This window comes from Carica papaya, chromosome 9 (genome assembly GCF_054855325.1).
Source record: "Carica papaya isolate Zhongbai chromosome 9, ASM5485532v1, whole genome shotgun sequence".
NCBI classification, from domain to species: domain Eukaryota; kingdom Viridiplantae; phylum Streptophyta; class Magnoliopsida; order Brassicales; family Caricaceae; genus Carica; species Carica papaya.
The window spans coordinates 4,264,557-4,283,246 of NC_142317.1; the positions used below are offsets into that span (position 1 = coordinate 4,264,557).

General features: G+C 36.7%; 1 protein-coding gene across 3 annotated transcripts; it reads right to left on the minus strand.

Annotated features, from left to right (window-relative positions):
* Nucleotides 1-1,326: 1,326 nt before the first annotated feature.
* Nucleotides 1,327-8,801, minus strand: AMSH1 (associated molecule with the SH3 domain of STAM 1). 3 transcript variants are annotated; one of them, XM_088211318.1, is made up of 14 exons: nt 8,536-8,801; nt 7,206-7,270; nt 6,997-7,072; nt 6,640-6,819; nt 6,155-6,243; nt 5,016-5,121; nt 4,897-4,943; nt 4,368-4,695; nt 4,159-4,230; nt 3,998-4,060; nt 3,821-3,895; nt 3,146-3,208; nt 1,811-1,863; nt 1,327-1,730 (listed from the first exon to the last, which is right to left on the minus strand). In XM_088211318.1, the coding sequence occupies exons 1-14, from the start codon at nt 8,647-8,649 to the stop codon at nt 1,556-1,558; spliced, it is 1,506 nt and encodes a 501-aa protein (XP_088067444.1). In that variant the 5' UTR covers nt 8,650-8,801; the 3' UTR covers nt 1,327-1,555. The 3 variants fall into 3 exon arrangements, 2 of the variants coding, with proteins under 2 accessions (XP_088067444.1, XP_088067443.1); XM_088211317.1 differs by having other exon boundaries at nt 4,159-4,248; XR_015816296.1 differs by lacking the exon at nt 1,327-1,730 and having other exon boundaries at nt 1,826-1,863; nt 3,810-3,895; nt 4,159-4,248.
* Nucleotides 8,802-18,690: the final 9,889 nt, after the last annotated feature.

Sequence of the window (18,690 nt, forward strand, 5' to 3'; positions counted from 1 at the left end):
GTTAATTTCATATTTTTCGAACACAATTTTATTTAAACCTTCGAGAGAGAGCTTAAAGAAATCCTAATTTATTGAGTCAAATGGAGTTCTATACTATATTATATAGAACAGAATGATATCTCAATGTTGAGAGAAACATGACAAGAAATTGATGGAGGGAAGACCCCTCATGTTTGGGACACCAATTCAAATTCCAATGTCTCTCTAATTAATATCTTATTCAATTTAAGCTTTGAAAAATTCTTGCCCATAATGCTGGATCAAACCAAGACCCCACGGGCTACATTCTCTTCCACCCACAAATTGTGTTACTTGTGATCAACAATCAATCAATCAATTTGATTTGATTTGGGTTGTTATATTTTCTTTTTTTTCTGTAGCTCCAAGTCCTATTAGTTGGTAATCTAAAAACTACGACAAGATAGAACTATAATACTTCAAAGCATTTAAACATAAGATTAACATTCTCTAATAATCATCATCTTGATATGCAATGAAGGATGTATGATGGTGTATGGTATGAGGCGTGGTGCACACCAGAGGATGCTTTTTGTCTCAGTGAACGTGGAAGTAGCATTCATCAACAAAAGAGGGTTTATGGATGAAGAAGTGTTTTCCAAGTTTTGGTTTTAAAAGGGAGAAAGGGACCGGGATAGCTTTCAAGGATTGTAATGCTGATGATCTCAAAGAATGTTCTGTGAAATGGGGAAAAGACCCAAAAAAGAAAAGACCAATTCAAAAGCATCCACCAACAAAGTTGTGTGTATATCATCCCAACTAAAAAGAAGAACACACAATTTGCATCCTCAAGCATAGAAATGAAATCCTTAGGTTTCACTTCAAGGTTTTTTCCTTCCTTTTTTTTTTTTTTTTCTTCTTTTTAAAGAAAGTTGGACTTATCATAAGGGTACATGTCAAATATATTATTTAATTACTTCAACTTAAAGTCGGATTAGATTTCAGCCAAAATTATTCTCAAATTCACAATTCATAGTTATTCAAACTAAAATTTAAATTTGTCAAATCTGGCTTTTTTTGAAAAAAACTGCGCTCAAACTTTTAAACGGGTTGAAATCAAACTTAAAATAAGATTCAAATAAATCTTTTATTGGAACTCAAATATCATAATATTTAGGAAAAGAGTTACACCCAAATACTCTACAATTTTGCTTCAACTAGCTGTCAGTAGCACTCGGAACTCATTGGATCTGATTCTCTCTAACCGCTAAGATGGAGAAATACGGTACTTTGAAGGTACCGAAAACTTCTATGTTATTACTAAGAAAACCTATACATGTGATAATCTCGGAGACAAAAGAACAAACAGGTTCCAAACTGTATCAATATATGGAGGTAAGCTATTCAGCCTAATCCTCACGATGATTCTAGTGAAGATATACAAAACACATGTATCCCCTCCTTTTTTTTTTCCTTTCAATGTTTTAGATTTTAAGGGGGCCAACAATACAATGGGGACAAGACAATAATCGTACACGCATGGTAAATGAATAATTGCAATGAAGAAAATCCTTACCCTTCCCAATAGGAACTACAATTATCGAAGATCAATTACATCAAATTTTAGATTGGGATTCATATATACGTCTGTACATGCCTTGTAAATAGGGCCACCATCTGGAGGTTGATTATGTGGGTGAAAGCCACGCTGCTGGCAATGTCTTATGACCGACATGCCACCCGGAGTGGTCAACCGGAAAATGCCATGGGATCTGTTTGCATGCAGAAAACAAAGAATTAGATATGCACTGAGTTGGAAGTATACATATAATCTTACAAGAAAGTTTCTTACCTCGAAGTATCTCTTGGGGCCATGACAATTGCCACAGCTTCCGGTAACATAATCTGAAAATGACCCCTCATTTACGTGACCCACAAAGAGAATACCAAAAGAATATATACATATATGTGTATATATATGCCTATGGTCCTCTTCTAACAAAGGACAATTAGGTTCCACTAAAAAAATACAATTATCTGAGGGGATTATACTAAAACTTTATGAGATATTAGAGAGAGAGGAAAAGAAACAAAACACGTAAAAGGCTAATTGGTTAGAAAATACTAATTTTGCAGAATTGTAATAAGAATACAGTAAAAATGGATTAAGACTGGAATACAATAATATTTTATTTCCATTCCTAATTCAGGTTAAGTAGATCTACTTGCTATCTAATCCAGTAGGAATAAAAAATCTCTCTCTGAGGGATGAATGCAGGACTGAAATTGAATACTGCAAATCAAACATGAAAAATTTATAATTCAATTTTACATATCAAAGATATTGTATGTTATACTAAAAGAATAAACACTAAATTGAACCAAATATAGCCTGAGAGTTTTCCTACTAGAGAAGACGTTTTCATACAAATTATATAGTCTACTTGGCAAAATGGGGATAAATTATTTCCACACTTACATTAGAGTGTCATTCAAATTTGTTATAGAAGAAACTTATGGTGACATCCAGCATGGATCGATATGGCAAAGAAAGTTGAAATTTGACATTGAATGTTAATTGTAATTCGAATAGTCTGTTTTTTTTTTCCAATTTCTTGGATGAAAAGGGTCTATACAGAAATCCGTAGTAACATACAGTAGTCAGGAACTTTGCTCATGGGTTCATGACTAAAGCAGAATAGGGGATAAGGGAGAAGGAGAGGGAGAGAGAGAAAGGTAGAGAGGGAAAGAGGGAATCCAGATAGAATTTAAATTTGGAATTTGAATTCAAAATTGAATCTGTCTTCCTTCCCACCTTGAGCCATTTATATAGGTCTAGGAGGCGGCCATTCAGTTAGATGCGCCCTTATGTTACAACAGAATTAGGCCAAAAACTATGCTAAAACTAAAATAGAGAATTGCTCACTTTACTTGCACCTATTTACACTTTTACCCTTCTTCCTATAATAAACTTTCATAGGCTTCCTTACAACAGTGTACAAACAACATTTACTAATTGATATTAACTGTTACAGTAACCAAAAATTCCAGTTCAATCAACAGATCAGCAGTCATCAAGCAGAATAAATCAAGAATGAAATGGCAACCAAGAATTTTAAGGGTTCACTTACAAAAGATCATCTGAAACAAACATAGGATTTCCAATAATGAATAAAGGCTTACACACCTGATATGAATAGTGGGTATGAAGATCAATAGACGACATGAAGCAAGACTGTGTAGGATGCGTCTGAAAAAGTACACAATGGTGAGCAATTAATTAAATAAAATACTATTCATATCTTCTGCACTTTTGAACATTAGAAAAATATGCACCAAGCAGGACTGTAACTAGAACGACAGTAAGTTATGGAGATTGTGCTAATAGTTAAAGAGAATGGTTAGCTTGAGATGAATGTAACAAGAACAAAAGTGCTGCAATATACCTAACCATAAGAAAAGCAGAAGTAACTGATCTAAGCAATCAATCAAGATATAATAATATACTCATTCTCTGCACTTGATGAACATAAAAAATATGCAATTAACTGGACTCTAACTAGAGCAGTAGGAAGCTGTGGAAATTGAACTAAATAGCCAGAAAGAATTGCATGCTTGAGACGAAGATAACAAGAACACAAGCAATGCAATGAGTCTAACCAGAAGAAGTGCAAGCATAACTGATCTAAGCAGATCAAAACATTTGGCAGTCAAGTTTGAATTCAAATCATTAGACATGCATGCAAATATTGTTTTCCTAGTAATTAAAAAATAGAAACAGGGCAATAGGAGAACTCTATACTGATCCACTTCAGCAAAAAGTTAAAATAATTAACATTCAGTGCCCATACCAAATACTCACATGAATCCACCCAAGGGGGAAAAGAGATTGCTTATCCTGCACTTCAAATATCTCCTCTTCGTTTGTCGTCTGACACTGAAAATAAAGTATGAAGTAGAGTTTTTAATTTAAAAGAGTTGAAAATACCAAGCAGTGAATATGAACTAGATGGTGCCAATTATAATGAAACCAAAATACCGAGTCAGATGTTGATTCCTGCTTCGGGATAATGAGAGCTGTAACATAAAACTTTCTATTTTTCTGCAAAAAAGAAGTATGTGAATCTGTAGTGATTCATAATGTTGAAAACAAATATTTCCAATGTATTAACTAATTTCTGTATTTCTATTAGCACTTACAAGTGAACCAGCAAGCACACCACAAGTTTCCAGATTTTTGTCAGTATTTGACTTGGCAAGCTTCATGAAGTTCTGCATCATTGTAGTTGACTGCAAATGAAATAAAATATCAAAGGAAAAAAACCCACGGCAATATCGAGCACTGCGACTAACTTATAGATAATACCATTGCAAAACAAATAAGTACCCCAACATGTAGAGAAACTTACAATGTGGAGTTGTAGGGGAGCTTCAGAACGAAGAATATTATCTGGAAATGAATTCTCCAGTCTACATTCAGTGTCAGTAGCTTGGGGAGACATGTCAGGAATCAAATCTTGTACTTCTGCAAGAACAGGTGGAGGCGAAGGTTGTCTGATGATATCAGTATGAACAAGGGTGTCTGATTCTTCAAAGGAAATCATAGAGCAAGGTTCCTCAGCATGACACTTTGGCCCGTTACTGTTGATGCTAAGACTAGACTCAACTGTTGATATTTCCAGTTCTGCATTGTTGTGATCTTTCTTCATATGTCCATTTTCTATGGACGGAAAAAGACTGCTTTCCCACACAAATCACCAGACAAAATGAATGAGCAGTAAGCTTTTCAACTTCATAAATATAAAAGCAAACATAACAGCATCCTGGCAAAAGGATTCCCCTCAAAAGTTTTTCATGATACATCAGCCAGTACCTAGACTGAATTTAACTCAAAATGCACTGGGAAGAAGTACTTCTAAAACCAGTTAGTAGTCTAACCTTGGGATTTCTACTGGAGACAGATCGATATTACTTGGATATTCAACCTGCATTGAGATAATAAATGTCAGCTTGCTTTCTGTGTAAACAGCCTGATGAAGAGATAGACGCAATCGTACCCTTTTATCAATCTTAGGCAGTTGCCACTGCCCACCAAGTCCATTCGGACCTAAAATAGAATGTCTGTGGAGAGTTTCCTGATTCGGACGCGGCAAGTTTATTTGTCTAGAGAAGCAGAAAGACAAAAGATAAAAGGGTAAAGGTACTAATGGAACCAATAAATTCATAAAAACAAGCCGGAACCAATAAATTCATAAAAACAAGCCGGAACCAATAAATTCATAAAAACAAGCCAACATTTTTACATGCTCAAAGAAATTAATTCTTAATCCGAAAGAGAGAAACATAAAGAAACCTCAGATAGAACAAGAAAAAGATATTTCCAACAAATTACAACCTCTCCAATAAATGGAAAAAAAAAAAGAGATTAAGTGAATTTTGGCTGGTATAACTGAAAAAACTTAAGGAAAAAGATAAAAATGAAAATATTTCATGTTTAAACCCCAATATGCAAAGAAAAGCACAAATTATGCAGCATAATATTTCCACATAGCTTTTGCTCAAAGGATTCTTACATGGATTTGGAGGACAATTGGAAAATCAAGTTTCCATGTAGCTTTTACTGATCTAAGTTTTCAGGAAACAAAAGATTCTCAATCATTTGGCTGAATGGAAAGCCAGATAATTTAATAATTGTTTATTCCTGTTAGATAGGTAACACCAGCTTACCACGAAATTATTTAGTAAAAGCCCATTTACTACAAAAGTAATATTAACAAATCATCATCAACATTACCACCATTTATAATTGTAACCATTTCCTGTGTGTAAACAAATATCAGATACCTGTTAATTGTTTCCAGAGATTTGGATATGTAACCAATGCATTAAGAGATCTGTTAGTTTATCATCAACGCTCATATTATAACTGGGCATTTAAATTATTTTCTTTTAGATAAGAGGGCACTTAAATTAAAAATAATTGATTTTTCAACACCAATTAGAACTTTCGAGTATGATTAAATTTCAAACATAGGCGCAGTAGGTAATTGCTTAAACACAATGAGAAATGCCTGCAGCAAACAACTCCAAAATCTAGGTGAAAGGAAAATGCAATATGCACAAAATAGTGCCACTTCACCTTTTGAACTAAGAGCAGTACTCAATGCAGAATAATCAAGGAGATAAAAAACCTTACATTCTGCGAAATTGCCCTTCAATGGGCTTGGCATGGGTGAATTTCTGACTTGCTAAAACTTGATAGCCATTTGCCACTGGTGTCACTGCCTGGACCAAAAAAGTAGCGAATCTAGGCACAAAATCTAAGGAATACTTAACAAAATCTTACAGAGATATCAACAGCACCAAGTAGAATTTTTTCTTCCATGCACTCCTTATAATTTGTGTATCAATCTATTTTGTGTAAGCAATCTGGGATCAATCTGCTAGGAATAGGTTTCCGTAATTTTTTTTAAATAAATAGGTTGTCATAGTATGATGAGATCAATCTACCATGAACAGGTTTACATGACACAATCTATTAGAAATAGGTTTCCACAGTCATCGATCAATGATATTGAACAATAACTGACTAGGGAAAAAGTATTGGTAAAGATGATATAGCGCACATGTCTGTAGCCTGTGTAAGTAGATAAGAGAACTGGTGCAATGAAGCATCTATACCTTTGTCACACTGTAGTTACTCGAGATTGGCCTTTGGACAGGAGGCCACTCCAAGGAACTGTTTTTGTGAAGATTGACCTGTACATTTGCTTGATAAGTGTGTTTTGTGTTAAGTTCATTGATCCTTTGTTTAACCACTGGCTGCAACTTCTCCAGCTCATTTAGGACATCCGGTAATTTCTACAAGAATTTGATGTTAATCTTTTTTTCAGAAAGAATTTAATTTTTGGAAGAATAAAAAGAAAAATTATATTAAATTGAACCAACACTTTGAGCCATGAAATGGATTTACCCTTCCTTTCCTCCCTCATCCCCCCCCCCCCCCCCCCCAAAAAAAAAAAAAGAAACTGTTATAACCTTTCTCAAAGAATCTCTGTTGCTTTGTAATGAAGTTCTATAATCTCGATGGCATGGTATCGTCTCAACAACCAAACTGAAGCAAACAAGAAAAGACACAAAAAAAAACCAGGTAGTTTCAGATCCTATACTAGGTAAACAAAATAAGAAGATAATTGAAATAAGATCTGTTAAGTTATACGTTGAATTGAATTATGAATTCTTGTTACCTTGAAAACCTTAAGAGCATGATATATAGATCTGGTACATTTTTCTCTTCCCGAAATATGTCAGCCTACATACATTCAGTATGTTAGGATTGAGGATGGAATGTAGAATAAGAAATAAAAAAAGAAAGAGTATAATTACTTTGGAGTATATCCACACTACTAAGGATATCATACAAAGCCAAAGATAAAATAAAAATAATACATCCACACAACACTGTCAAAACACAAGTATTGTAGCACATGTGATGAAAAATAAAGTAGTTCTGCACAATTTAAGATGCAAAAGAAGCAATAATAAGTGGTAATTTTTCTGCAAAAGATTAGTTGGAAGATCATAAATGACTAAAAGATTAATAATATGTAGAAAATACAGAGATGATTTTTCAAATATATGATGATATCAGGTCTTGCATGGAGTATGGTCCATCGATATGACTTTTGCATTAGACAATATGCTTAAGCCAAAGACTAGAGGCGAAATACAAGACTTTAGCATAAGGAGGGATACAGAGAACACATATTTTTGATGAAGTGCATTTTCAAGTAATTATACTATTCAAACTAATTACTCTACAAAATGATTCTTATGAAGCTTTTAAACTCAAACCCAGGAATTATAGTTGATCAAGACATTCTCAAACACCACTAAAACTGGCATCAAAGCAGCTCCGACAAGAACAGTCACATCTTGCCACAAATAACTCCCTTAGTTAAGCTAAGGTTTGTGCTTAGAGTATCAATATACAACTTAAAAAGATCAATATCTCTCACTTGACAAACCTATGGAAATGGTCCCAAGTGCTAGCAAATATTTTCGGCGTACACTTGGAAACAGAAACTTCCATGATTCTTTCAAATGCTCCAACCAGAAACAAACTGATCGATAGTTTAATGTTTAAACCATCAATTGAAAAATAAAACCTCAGGATTAATCCTCTGTAGAAGGATTTTGAACAACATGGCACACCCAATTTGATGCTGTAACCAACCAAAGTTCGACAGGTCCAGTTCATAAATCAGTATTAGCTAAGGGAACAAGACCGCGGGCAATTTTTATTGGTTAGTATCAAATAGCAACATCAAGATAAATGGTATTATCTTTCTCCAGTACTTCCCCCAGAATAGAAGCAACCGTGTTTAGCTTCACAGAAGACAGAACTATACTACATTCAGGTACGAAGGCCAAAAACATCACAATTGCAAGAAAGGTGACATAGTCGTAGACAGTTCAATTCAGTAGGTTTAAACTTTGAACAAGTACAAAGACCAGAAAACCTACAACCTAAAAACCATGCTATGAAATTTTAGATGCAAAATAAGTAAATCAAACCTGCTTAAGAATATTATTGGCGATCCTGTAATAGAAACGAAGAGAAATTCGATTATCTACATCGATTCTTTGAGCACTCGCAGCTACGTTAATTCTATCCGAAGACGACCTCATTTCTATGAGAGCAATTTCTTTTTCTTCTCTTTCCTGATTAGAAAGAAAGCATGTTCCCGCGAATCGCTGGTTCTGAGGATTCTCAGAGAACAGTCTTGACGGAGAGCTGACCTCCGGAATCCATCGTCAATGGCGTCTTGGGATCAATAGCAGAGAGACGGGGAGTTGAGGGACGGGATCGAACCGAGGTCATTTGTCTTTCTCATGAGGGTAAACATGGAAATACGGTAAGAAGTCGGAGCGTTTGGCTGCAGGTTGACTTTGGATTATTTTGGATGAAAATAATTTTGAATATACGATATTTTATGTAATTAATATATTATCAACATTAAAAATTTATTTTAATTATTATTAAGTATATTATAATTAAATATATAATATATATTAATTACTATAAAATTTAAGCATATACTATCTCATATAATTAAAATCTTATACATATGTACATAAGGGAAATCAAGATTTGTTGCATGATTTTTTAATTTTTTATAATATTTTAATATCTTAAATGATTGTAAAATATGATAATAAATTAATATGCTAATAAATATACTTTAATATAAATTTCATTTTTAATTGGCTACAAATAAAATTTAACTATTTATATAATTTGATCCTAATTTAATTGAATTTTTTTTTATCATTTTAATTAAATAGTCTTAACAAGTTATTGTTGCTAATATATAAACTTTTAAAATATTTTTTTATTTTAAATACTGAATAAATTTAATACGATCAGTATATAATTAATATATAATAAGTATTTAGAAATTTTCAGTTAAAGTAATAATATATAATAAACTAAAATAAAAAATAATATTTATTTAATAACTTTTGAAATATAAAAATAGAATTTAATTTTTAGTTTAACATAAATATATATATATATATATAATAGTTACACATTTGAATTTTTAGTTAATTACATACTCTGAAATTATGTACTATATAAATTTATGAAAATTATTTATTCATCATGTAAATTTTTCACCACAAAAATTTATATCTTTATATCTATTACAAATTATTTTAGTTTTATAAAACTTGTGTTTATGTAAAATAATATTTATAATATTTTTACATAATTATAAAATTTTTATAAAATTAGTATGGGCATAGAATATTCTGATCAAAATCTAATATTATTAATTACAAAAATTTTGTTATTATAATTAAATATTTTTAGTTAAAGATATTACATATAACATATTAAATACATCTATAATTATTGAGTCATATTAAATAAAAAAAATAACTAAATTAGATTGACATGCATGTTGTACATGTATCTATATCAAGTATGAAAATAATCAATATTTTTTGCTACTGTAATTTATTGTCTATAACATATAATACATTATATATATATATATATAATTTTGTGTTTGTTAATTTCAAGACGCTACAAATGTATGCATGAATGTATTGTCATGTAGAGAAAAAGTATATTAACGGCCCCGGAATTTTAAAAGAAAATATATATAATAATCTGAGTGCGGAAGCGAAATAAAATATTAAAGTTAATATCCATTACATAATAACTTAAAAGTACTAAACAATATCATGGAATAAGTTCTCTAAAGAAAATACGAAAAATAGAAAAAATAAAAGAAACTATAAAGTATCTAGCATCTACTCGCTATTTTCTTGTGGATCGGGTTCGGGAACCAGGTCCTCCTAATTTGAAATAATTAAATAAGGAATGAGGTATACTAGCCCAATAAGGACATCACACTATATCACCGTCACAGAAGCAAAAGTTGGTAGAAAACCGAAAACAACTAATGGAGTACAAATTTTAAACCAATACAATTATTTAAATTAAAACCACTTACCATTTTTCTTACCCTTGGAGAACCTGTAAAAAGAACCTATAAAGACAATAACATCATACAGATCATAATTTCATGCATAATCAGTAATATAAAACACATCATAAGCCCATATTCATTAACAATAATTGATTATCACAGTTTCTCGTTTTTACCAGCATACTAGTATCCGTGGGGATCCATAGGGGTCTCCGCTACACGTGAACCATTTTCCTTAATAATCTTAATTACAGGATCGTCTCCATACCCCGTCCGGTATGAGCACCAAAATAATAAACCTCAATACTCCGTCCGATATGAGGGTGAAGCGAGTCATCCCCATACCTCGTCCGGTATGAGTGCCAAATGAACAAATCTCCATACTCCGTCCGGTATAAGACGACGTTCACGTAGGGTTCCTATGAATCCGGTCCGTCCACCATCTCTCAGGATATCTAGTAAGATTGTTATCTTATCCATTTATCAAATCACATCCATTCCTATTTGTTCTTAGTCTCCGTTACCAACTCAAACATAAATACATAAACAAGTAACATGCATCCAACAAAGCAAGCATATCTTAGATTTCCAAAATCAAACAGTAGTGAAGTAAGCATTGATACATGCATTTAAAACCATATAATAGATAAACCAGATACCATCATGTATTTAAACTGCAAAATAAATCAAACAGAAATCGACAGAGAAGTGTCCGATTCGGGCTCCATTAGCAACCATAATTAATTATGCATATCTATTTAATTTGTACAAAATATAATATTATCATTTATTCAAACTTCAATTCCATGATAGGAACTAGCGTGAGAGGTTCTTACTTGATTTGATGTCGAAAACTAGATTTTCACTGAGTATACGAGCGGTCCCTAGGTTCCCTGAATTTTTTTTCAGGAACTGAAACGCACTTATGGTACCTACACATGTCCCAAATAACCCAAAAATCAGACCCAGGGCCTGCTCGGCCAATTTCAGAATTCCGGCATGGCGGCTACGCCGTGCTCCAGCGACGCTGCCGCCGCTCGCGGCGGTGATCTGCCTCAGATTGGCTGTTTTCAGTCGTTTTGGCCGAATTCAGCCAAACTTGCATCGGTTCCTGTAAGAAAACACACTTAGGGTCCTCGGTGGGCCGAAAAAACACAGAAAACCAAAACTTACCGATGGTGGGGCTCTCCAATGTGGCAGCTCCTCCGGCTCATATCGCGGTTGGGTGTTTTGCTCCGGTCAACCTTTGGAGGAGGAAACAGTTATTACAACGGTGAAAAAATCACATCGAACGGGAATCGAAAAGGGTCTCATCGGAGGTAAAAATTGAGACACCCCACGGCGGTGCCGCTGAGCTTCGGCAGCGTTTTTCGGCCAATTGGCTTATGTTTTCACTCCGATTTGGCCATATGTTGGTTTAGAATCAAATTCTGAGCAAAGAGTAAAATTCAATCTGAGCCGTCCCTCACACAAAACCCCTAGGAAACACCGAAAATAATAAATTATCACTCAACTATTCTTTGTGAAACATAATGTACGGAGACACGAGGTGATGAAGCCTCTTATGGGATAGGGCAGCCCGAGACAGGTCGTTTCGAGAGGATCTAATACTAGCTCGATGCAACCCTACGTCTCTGGCATATCATCCGACATCTCACAATATGGTCCAGTGCCCCAACTGCATCACCCAGCACCACCACAGTATAATCCGGTACCTCTTCCGTGTCATCCATTACCACCACAGGGCCATCCGGTCTACCCCTAGCACAATCTAGCCCCTCTTCCCCGAGACTTAGTTTCAACCATGATAGGCTTGATAGAGGTTGGAATTGGGGACCCAGTTGTATTTTCAAGGATAAACTGGTTAACGACATATCATGCCACTGGGATTATTCCCACAAGAAAAATTATATTTAAGCCTCTTAACGAAGAGTCATTTACAAGCCAATAAAAGTTTTGAATATTATCCCCTCATTGTATTTCCTTACTACATAATCCTTTTTCTCGATTGTTTCCTCTAACTAGGAAAACATAATAGAGAAATTTATATCCAAGAGACCCTAGTAGCCCAAGACCTCCCAGATGTGTTTTCAGATGAATTTTCCAGACTGCCAGTGGACAGGGAAGTCGAGTTCACCATAGGTCTACAGCTAGACACCCAACCTATTTCGGTTGTTCCTTACTGCATGAGCTGCTTTAAGATGAAGGAGCTAAGGAAACAAATTATTGAATTGCAATATAGTAGTTTTATCAGACATAGTGTGTCTCCTTGGGGTGCTAGAGTCACTTTTGCCAGAAAGAGAGATGGAACACTGAGACTATGTATTGATTACAGATGATTGAACAAGATCACAATCAAGAACAAGTATCTCCTTCCCATTATTGATGACCTCTTCGATCAGTTGTAGGGTGCGCAGGTCTTCTCCAATATAGACCTGCGATCAGGTTACCATCAGGTGAAAATAAGGACAGAATACAATCTCAATACGGTTTTTCGAACCAGGTACGGATACTATGAGTTCCTGGTCATACCATTTGGGCTAACCAATGCCCCAGCCATCTTCATGGATCTAATGAACAGGGTTTTTAGACAATTCTTGGATCAATTTTTTTATCGTGTTCATCAATGACATCCTGGTCTACTCAAAAAACAGAGAGGAACATGCTCACCATCTAGCTCAGGTTTTGCAGGTTCTCAGAAGAAAGAAGTTGTATGCAAAGTTGAGTAAGTATGGATTCTGGCTTGAACAGACCTCCTTCATAGAATACATCATATCAAAGGATGGAGTATCAGTGAATCCTGAAAAGGTTGAGCAATACTCGGCTGGGAGAAGTTGACATCAGTTAAAGAAATCCATAGCTTTCTGGAAATGGTGGGCTATTATCGCAGGTTTGTTGAAGGATTTTATAGTCTAGCGGCTCCCCTAACCCGACTTACAAAGAAGAATGCCAAGTTTAAGTGGAATGAGAACTGTGAAAGAAATTTTTCAGAACTAAAGAAGTAGCTAACTACTGCACTTGTGCTGACCTTATAACCGAGTGGATCGGGGGGATATACAGTTCACAGTGATGCCTCCTATCTAGGCCTAGGTTGTGTTCTAATGCAGCATGGAAAAGTCATAGTCTATGGGTCCAGACAATTAAAGAGTCATGAGAAAAATTATCTCACTCATGACTTAGAGCTTGCCACAATCATACACGCCTTGAAGACTTAGCGCCATTATTTATATAGAGAGACCTTTCAGATCTATACCGATCACAAGAGTTTAAAACACATATTCACTTAGAAGGATCTCAACATACGTTAGAGAAGGTGGATAGAACTTCTTAAAGACTATAATTGTGACATCTTGTACCATCCGGGTAAGGACAACGTGATAGCCGATGCACTCAGTAGAAAAAATACAGGTATCTTAGCCAATTTGATGGTTTCAGAATGCAGACAAATTGGGGCCACGCAATAGGTTCGACTTCAGGACTTGATGAGAGTCACATATTTGGGTCATCTGACCGTCCAGCCCGAGTTAATACAGAGAATAAGGGAAGCTCAATCAGTTGATCCCACCCTAATAGCCCTCAAGAATGATGCAGAATAAGGAGTTAGCTCAGAATTCCAAGTCTCTTGTGATGGGTTACTCTAGTTCCAGGACAGGGTGTGTGTTTTAAGTGACAGTGAGTTAAAGAGAGACATCATGACAGAGGCCCATAGCTCAAAGTTTATCATGCATTCTGAAAGCACTAAAATGTACCAAAATATGCGATCCCGGTTTTGTTGGAATGATGAAAAGAGACATAGCTGACTTTGTGTCTAAATGCTTGGTGTGTCAGCAGGTCAAGGCAGAGCATCAGCGCCCTGACGGGTTATTTTAGCCTTTAACGACCCCAGAATGGAAGTGAAAACATATCACCATGGACTTTGTGACAGGGTTACCTAAGGCATACTCAGGACATGATGCCATCTGGGTAGTTGTTGACCGGCTTACCAAGTCTTTCCACTTCTTAGCCATCAGGATGACCGATCCCTTGGACAAGTTGGCAAGAATGTATATCTGAAAAATAGTCAAATTGCATGGAGTCCCAATGACAGTAGTGTCCGACAGGGATCCTAAGTTCACTTCTCAGTTTTGGAGTAGCTTTCAGCAAGCCATGGGAACGAAGTTGTCCCTCAGTACTGCCTTCTACCCTCAGACTGATGGACAGTCAGAAAGGACAATTCGTACACTTGAGGATATGCTTCGAGCTTGTGTCCTTGACTCTGGGGGCTATTGGGACGACCATCTATCCTTGATAGAGTTTACCTACAACAACAGCTACCAAGCGAGCATTGGCATGGCTCCGTATGAAGCGTTATATGGGCGCCCATGTAGATCGCCGATTTGTTGGGAAGAAGTGTGCGATAGAAAATTATTCGACCCGAAGCTGGTAGAGGAGACTACATCCAAGATAGTTAAGATCAGGAAGAACATTCAGACGGCTCAAAACAGGCAGAAGAGTTATGCGGACACCTAGAGGAGAGATTTAGCAATTGAGAAAGACGACCGGGTGTTCTTTAAAGTCACTCCTTTCAAGAGAATTAGTAGGTTCGGCAGGAAGGGAAAGCTGAACTCCTAATTTATTGGACCATTTGAAGTCTTAAATAGGATTGGTACCTCCGCCTACAGACTAGCACTGTCTCTAAAGCTTTCCAAGGTCCACAATGTGTTTCATGTATCCATGCTACGTAAGTACAACCCGAACCCCTCTAATGTCTTGGCCCACGAACCTCTCCCACTCCAGGAGGACTTATCCTACGATGAAGTACTAGTCGGCATTACGGATCGAAAGAGCATATTACAACGCAATCGAAAAATATCCTTTGTAAAGGTCGTATGGCAGAACCACACACCAAGGGAGGCTACATGGGAGCTAGAATCAGACTTTAAAATCCAATTCCCCTAGTTGTTCGATTGAGGGTAAGAGGCAAATTTGAGAGACCAAATTTCTTTTAAGGGGGGAAGAGTTGTAACACCCAACTATTTCTTTTTTATTTTTGTTATTATTATTTTATTTTAATTTATTCTATATAAATATAAATAAGTATTAATAGAATTTAATTTATTTTAATTTATTTTAATGAAAATAATAATAATAATAATAAGGGGTAAAAATTATTTAAGAATTTAATTGAAAATAATTTTTAAAAAAAGGGGTGAAAATTTGGGTTATGGGGGTATTTTTAAAAGAAAAATTGAAAATCGGGGGTCAAAATACAATTAAAAAAGTTTTATAACGTCAGCTGCCCAGTCAGAAGCCTCAGCCAACCAGGACGTGCCAGGTGGCAGAGATGCTGACGCGGGAGGGAGCCACGTGGGCGATCCGTATGCACGCGATCGAATGGCTGAGATCCGTTTCCGCGCGCGCTGACGGTCCAGATTGCATCGTGCACGGATGGTCCAGATTGAATCGCGCACGGACAGCCCAGATTGAATCGCGATGAACAGCCCAGATTTATTCTATATTTAATCGCGATCGGAAGGTGCAGATTAAAAGCGATGGAGGACTCATACCAAACGCGGATGGGTATAAATAACTTCATCCGTACCCAAAGCCTTACCCTAGCCGCCAGAGCCCCTCGCCGAAGAAGATAGCCTAGTCGCCAGGGAGCCGACTGCGGTCACCCGCCGCCGTACTGGAGCAATTTCCGGCTACCAAACGAGGTAAAAATTCTACCCTTTACTCAGAATTTGATTCTAAACCCACATATGGCCAAATCAGATTGAAAGCACCGGCTAATTGGCCAGAAAATGCCGCCAAAGTTCAGCGGCGCCGCCACGGGATATCTCGATTTTTACCTCCGATGAGGCCCTTTCCGATTTCCATTCGATGTAATTTTTTCACTGTTATCATCACCGTTTCCTCCTCTACAGATTGACCAGAGCAAAACACCCAACAGCGACATGAGCCAGAGGAGCCGCCGCATCAGAGAGTCCCACCGTCGGTAAGTTTCAGTTTTTCACATTTTTTCAGCCCATCGAGGGCCCTATGTGTGTTTTCTAACAGGAACCGATGAAAGTTTAGCTAAATTCGACCGAAAACAGTCGAAAACAGCCAACCCGAGGTGGATCGCCGCCGCGAGTGGCGGCGCCTTCGTGCTAGAATTCCAAAATTAGCCTAATAGGCCCTAGGTCTAATTTTTGAGTTATTTCGGACATGTGTAGGTACCATAAACGCGTTTCAGTTCCCGATAAAAAATTCAGGAAACCCAGGGACCGATCGTAGGCGCAGTGAAAATATATTTTTCGACGTCAAATTAAGTAAGGACCCCTCACCCTAGTTCCTATCATGGAATTGAAGTTTGAATAAATGATAATATTATATTTTGTATAAATTAAATAGATATGCATAATTAATTACGGTTGTTAATGGAGCCCGAACCAGACACATTTCTCTGTCGATTCCTGTTTGATTTATGTTACAGTTTAAATGCATTATGGTATCTGGTTTATCTATTTTATGGTTTTAAATGCATGTGTCACTGCTTACTTCACTACTGTTTGATTTTAGGAATATAAGATATACTTGTTTTGTTAGATGCACGTTACTTGTTTTATATATTTATGTTTGTGTTGGTAACGTAGACTAAGGACAAATATGAATGAGATGTGATTTGATAAATTGGTAAGATGATAGCCTCACTGTAACGACCTCGGAATTTCAAAAAGAAATACATATAAAATTATCCATACTTACTAGGAATGGATTGGCTAGCGGCGTATCACGCCACCATAGACTGCTTTAATAAAAAGATTGTATTTAATCCTCCCAACGAGGAGCCTTTTACAAGTTAATAAAATTATCCAGTACTGGTTTCTCGAATGGCAAGTTTTTCTTGATTTCCAGTGCCTTAATCTTGTATTTTCTCTAACTAGGTAAACCCAAGAAAGAAGTTTGTATCCAAGAGATTCCAGTAGTCCGGGACTTTTCAGACGTATTTCCGGATGAACTGCCCGGTCTACCAAGGGACAGGGAGGTCGAGTTCACCATAGACTTACAGCCAGGTACCCAGCCCATCTCAGTAGCTCCTTACCGAATGAGTCGCATCGAGATGGAAGAACTAAGGAAACAGATCACTGAGCTACAAGACAGTGGCTTCATTAGGCACAGTGTTTCCCCATGGGGTGCCGGGGTTACTTTTGCAAGGAAGGGAGATGGAACGTTGAGACTGTGCATTGATTACAGAAGGATAAACAAGGTAACAATCAAGAACAAATATCCTCTTCCTCGGATTGATGACCTTTTCGATCAGTTGCAGGGTGCACAGATCTTTTCTAAAATAGATCTACGATCAGGTTACCATCAGGTAAAGGTAAGAGCGGAGGATATCCCCAAGACGGCATTCCGAACCAGGTACGGACACTACGAGTTCCTGGTTATGCCGTTTGGGCTAACCAACGCCCCGGCCATCTTTATGGATCTAATGAACAGAATCTTCAGAGAGTTCTTGGATCAATTTGTCATCGTGTTCATCGATGATATCTTAGTCTACTCAAAAGGTAGAGAAGAACATGCTCGTCATCTTGCCCAAGTCCTACAGGTACTCAGGGAAAATAAGTTGTATGCAAAGTTGAGCAAGTGTGGATTTTGGCTCGAGCAAACCGCCTTCCTAGGACATGTTATATCGAAGGAAGGGGTGTCAGTGAACCCCGAAAAGGTTGAAGCGGTACTTGGTTGGGAAAGGCTGACAACAGTTAAGGAAATTCGCAGTTTCCTAGGGATGACAGGTTATTACCGCCGGTTTGTCGAAGGGTTCTCCAGCCTAGCGGCTCCTCTAACCCGACTCACAAAGAAGAATGCAAGGTTTGATTGGAATGAGAACTGCGAAAGGAGTTTTTCAGAATTGAAGAAGCGACTGACTACTGCACCAGTGCTGGCTCTACCGAGTGGATCAGGAGGGTACACAGTTTATAGTGATGCCTCCTATCTGGGCCTGGGTTGTGTCCTAATGCAGCATGGAAAGGTTATAGCATATGGGTCTAGACAGCTAAAGAATCATGAGAAGAACTATCCTACCCATGACTTGGAGCTTGCCTCCATCATACACGCCTTGAAAACCTGGCGCCATTATTTGTATGGAGAGACCTTTCAGATCTACACCGATCATAAGAGTTTGAAGCATATCTTCACCCAGAAGGATCTCAACATGCGTCAGAGAAGGTGGATGAAACTCCTCAAGGACTATGATTGTGACATC

Bases quoted from the DNA above. Each gene is read 5' to 3' on its own strand.
- AMSH1 (XM_088211317.1), bottom strand. From the start codon at position 8,649: ATGAGGTCGTCTTCGGATAGAATTAACGTAGCTGCGAGTGCTCAAAGA. The intron at 7,073-7,205 runs GTAACAAGAATT...TGTTTGCTTCAG, and splicing joins ATGCTCTTAAGGTTTTCAAG to TTTGGTTGTTGAGACGATAC. The intron at 1,864-3,145 runs GTGTGTAAGCCT...GGTCATTTTCAG, and splicing joins ATACCCACTATTCATATCAG to ATTATGTTACCGGAAGCTGT.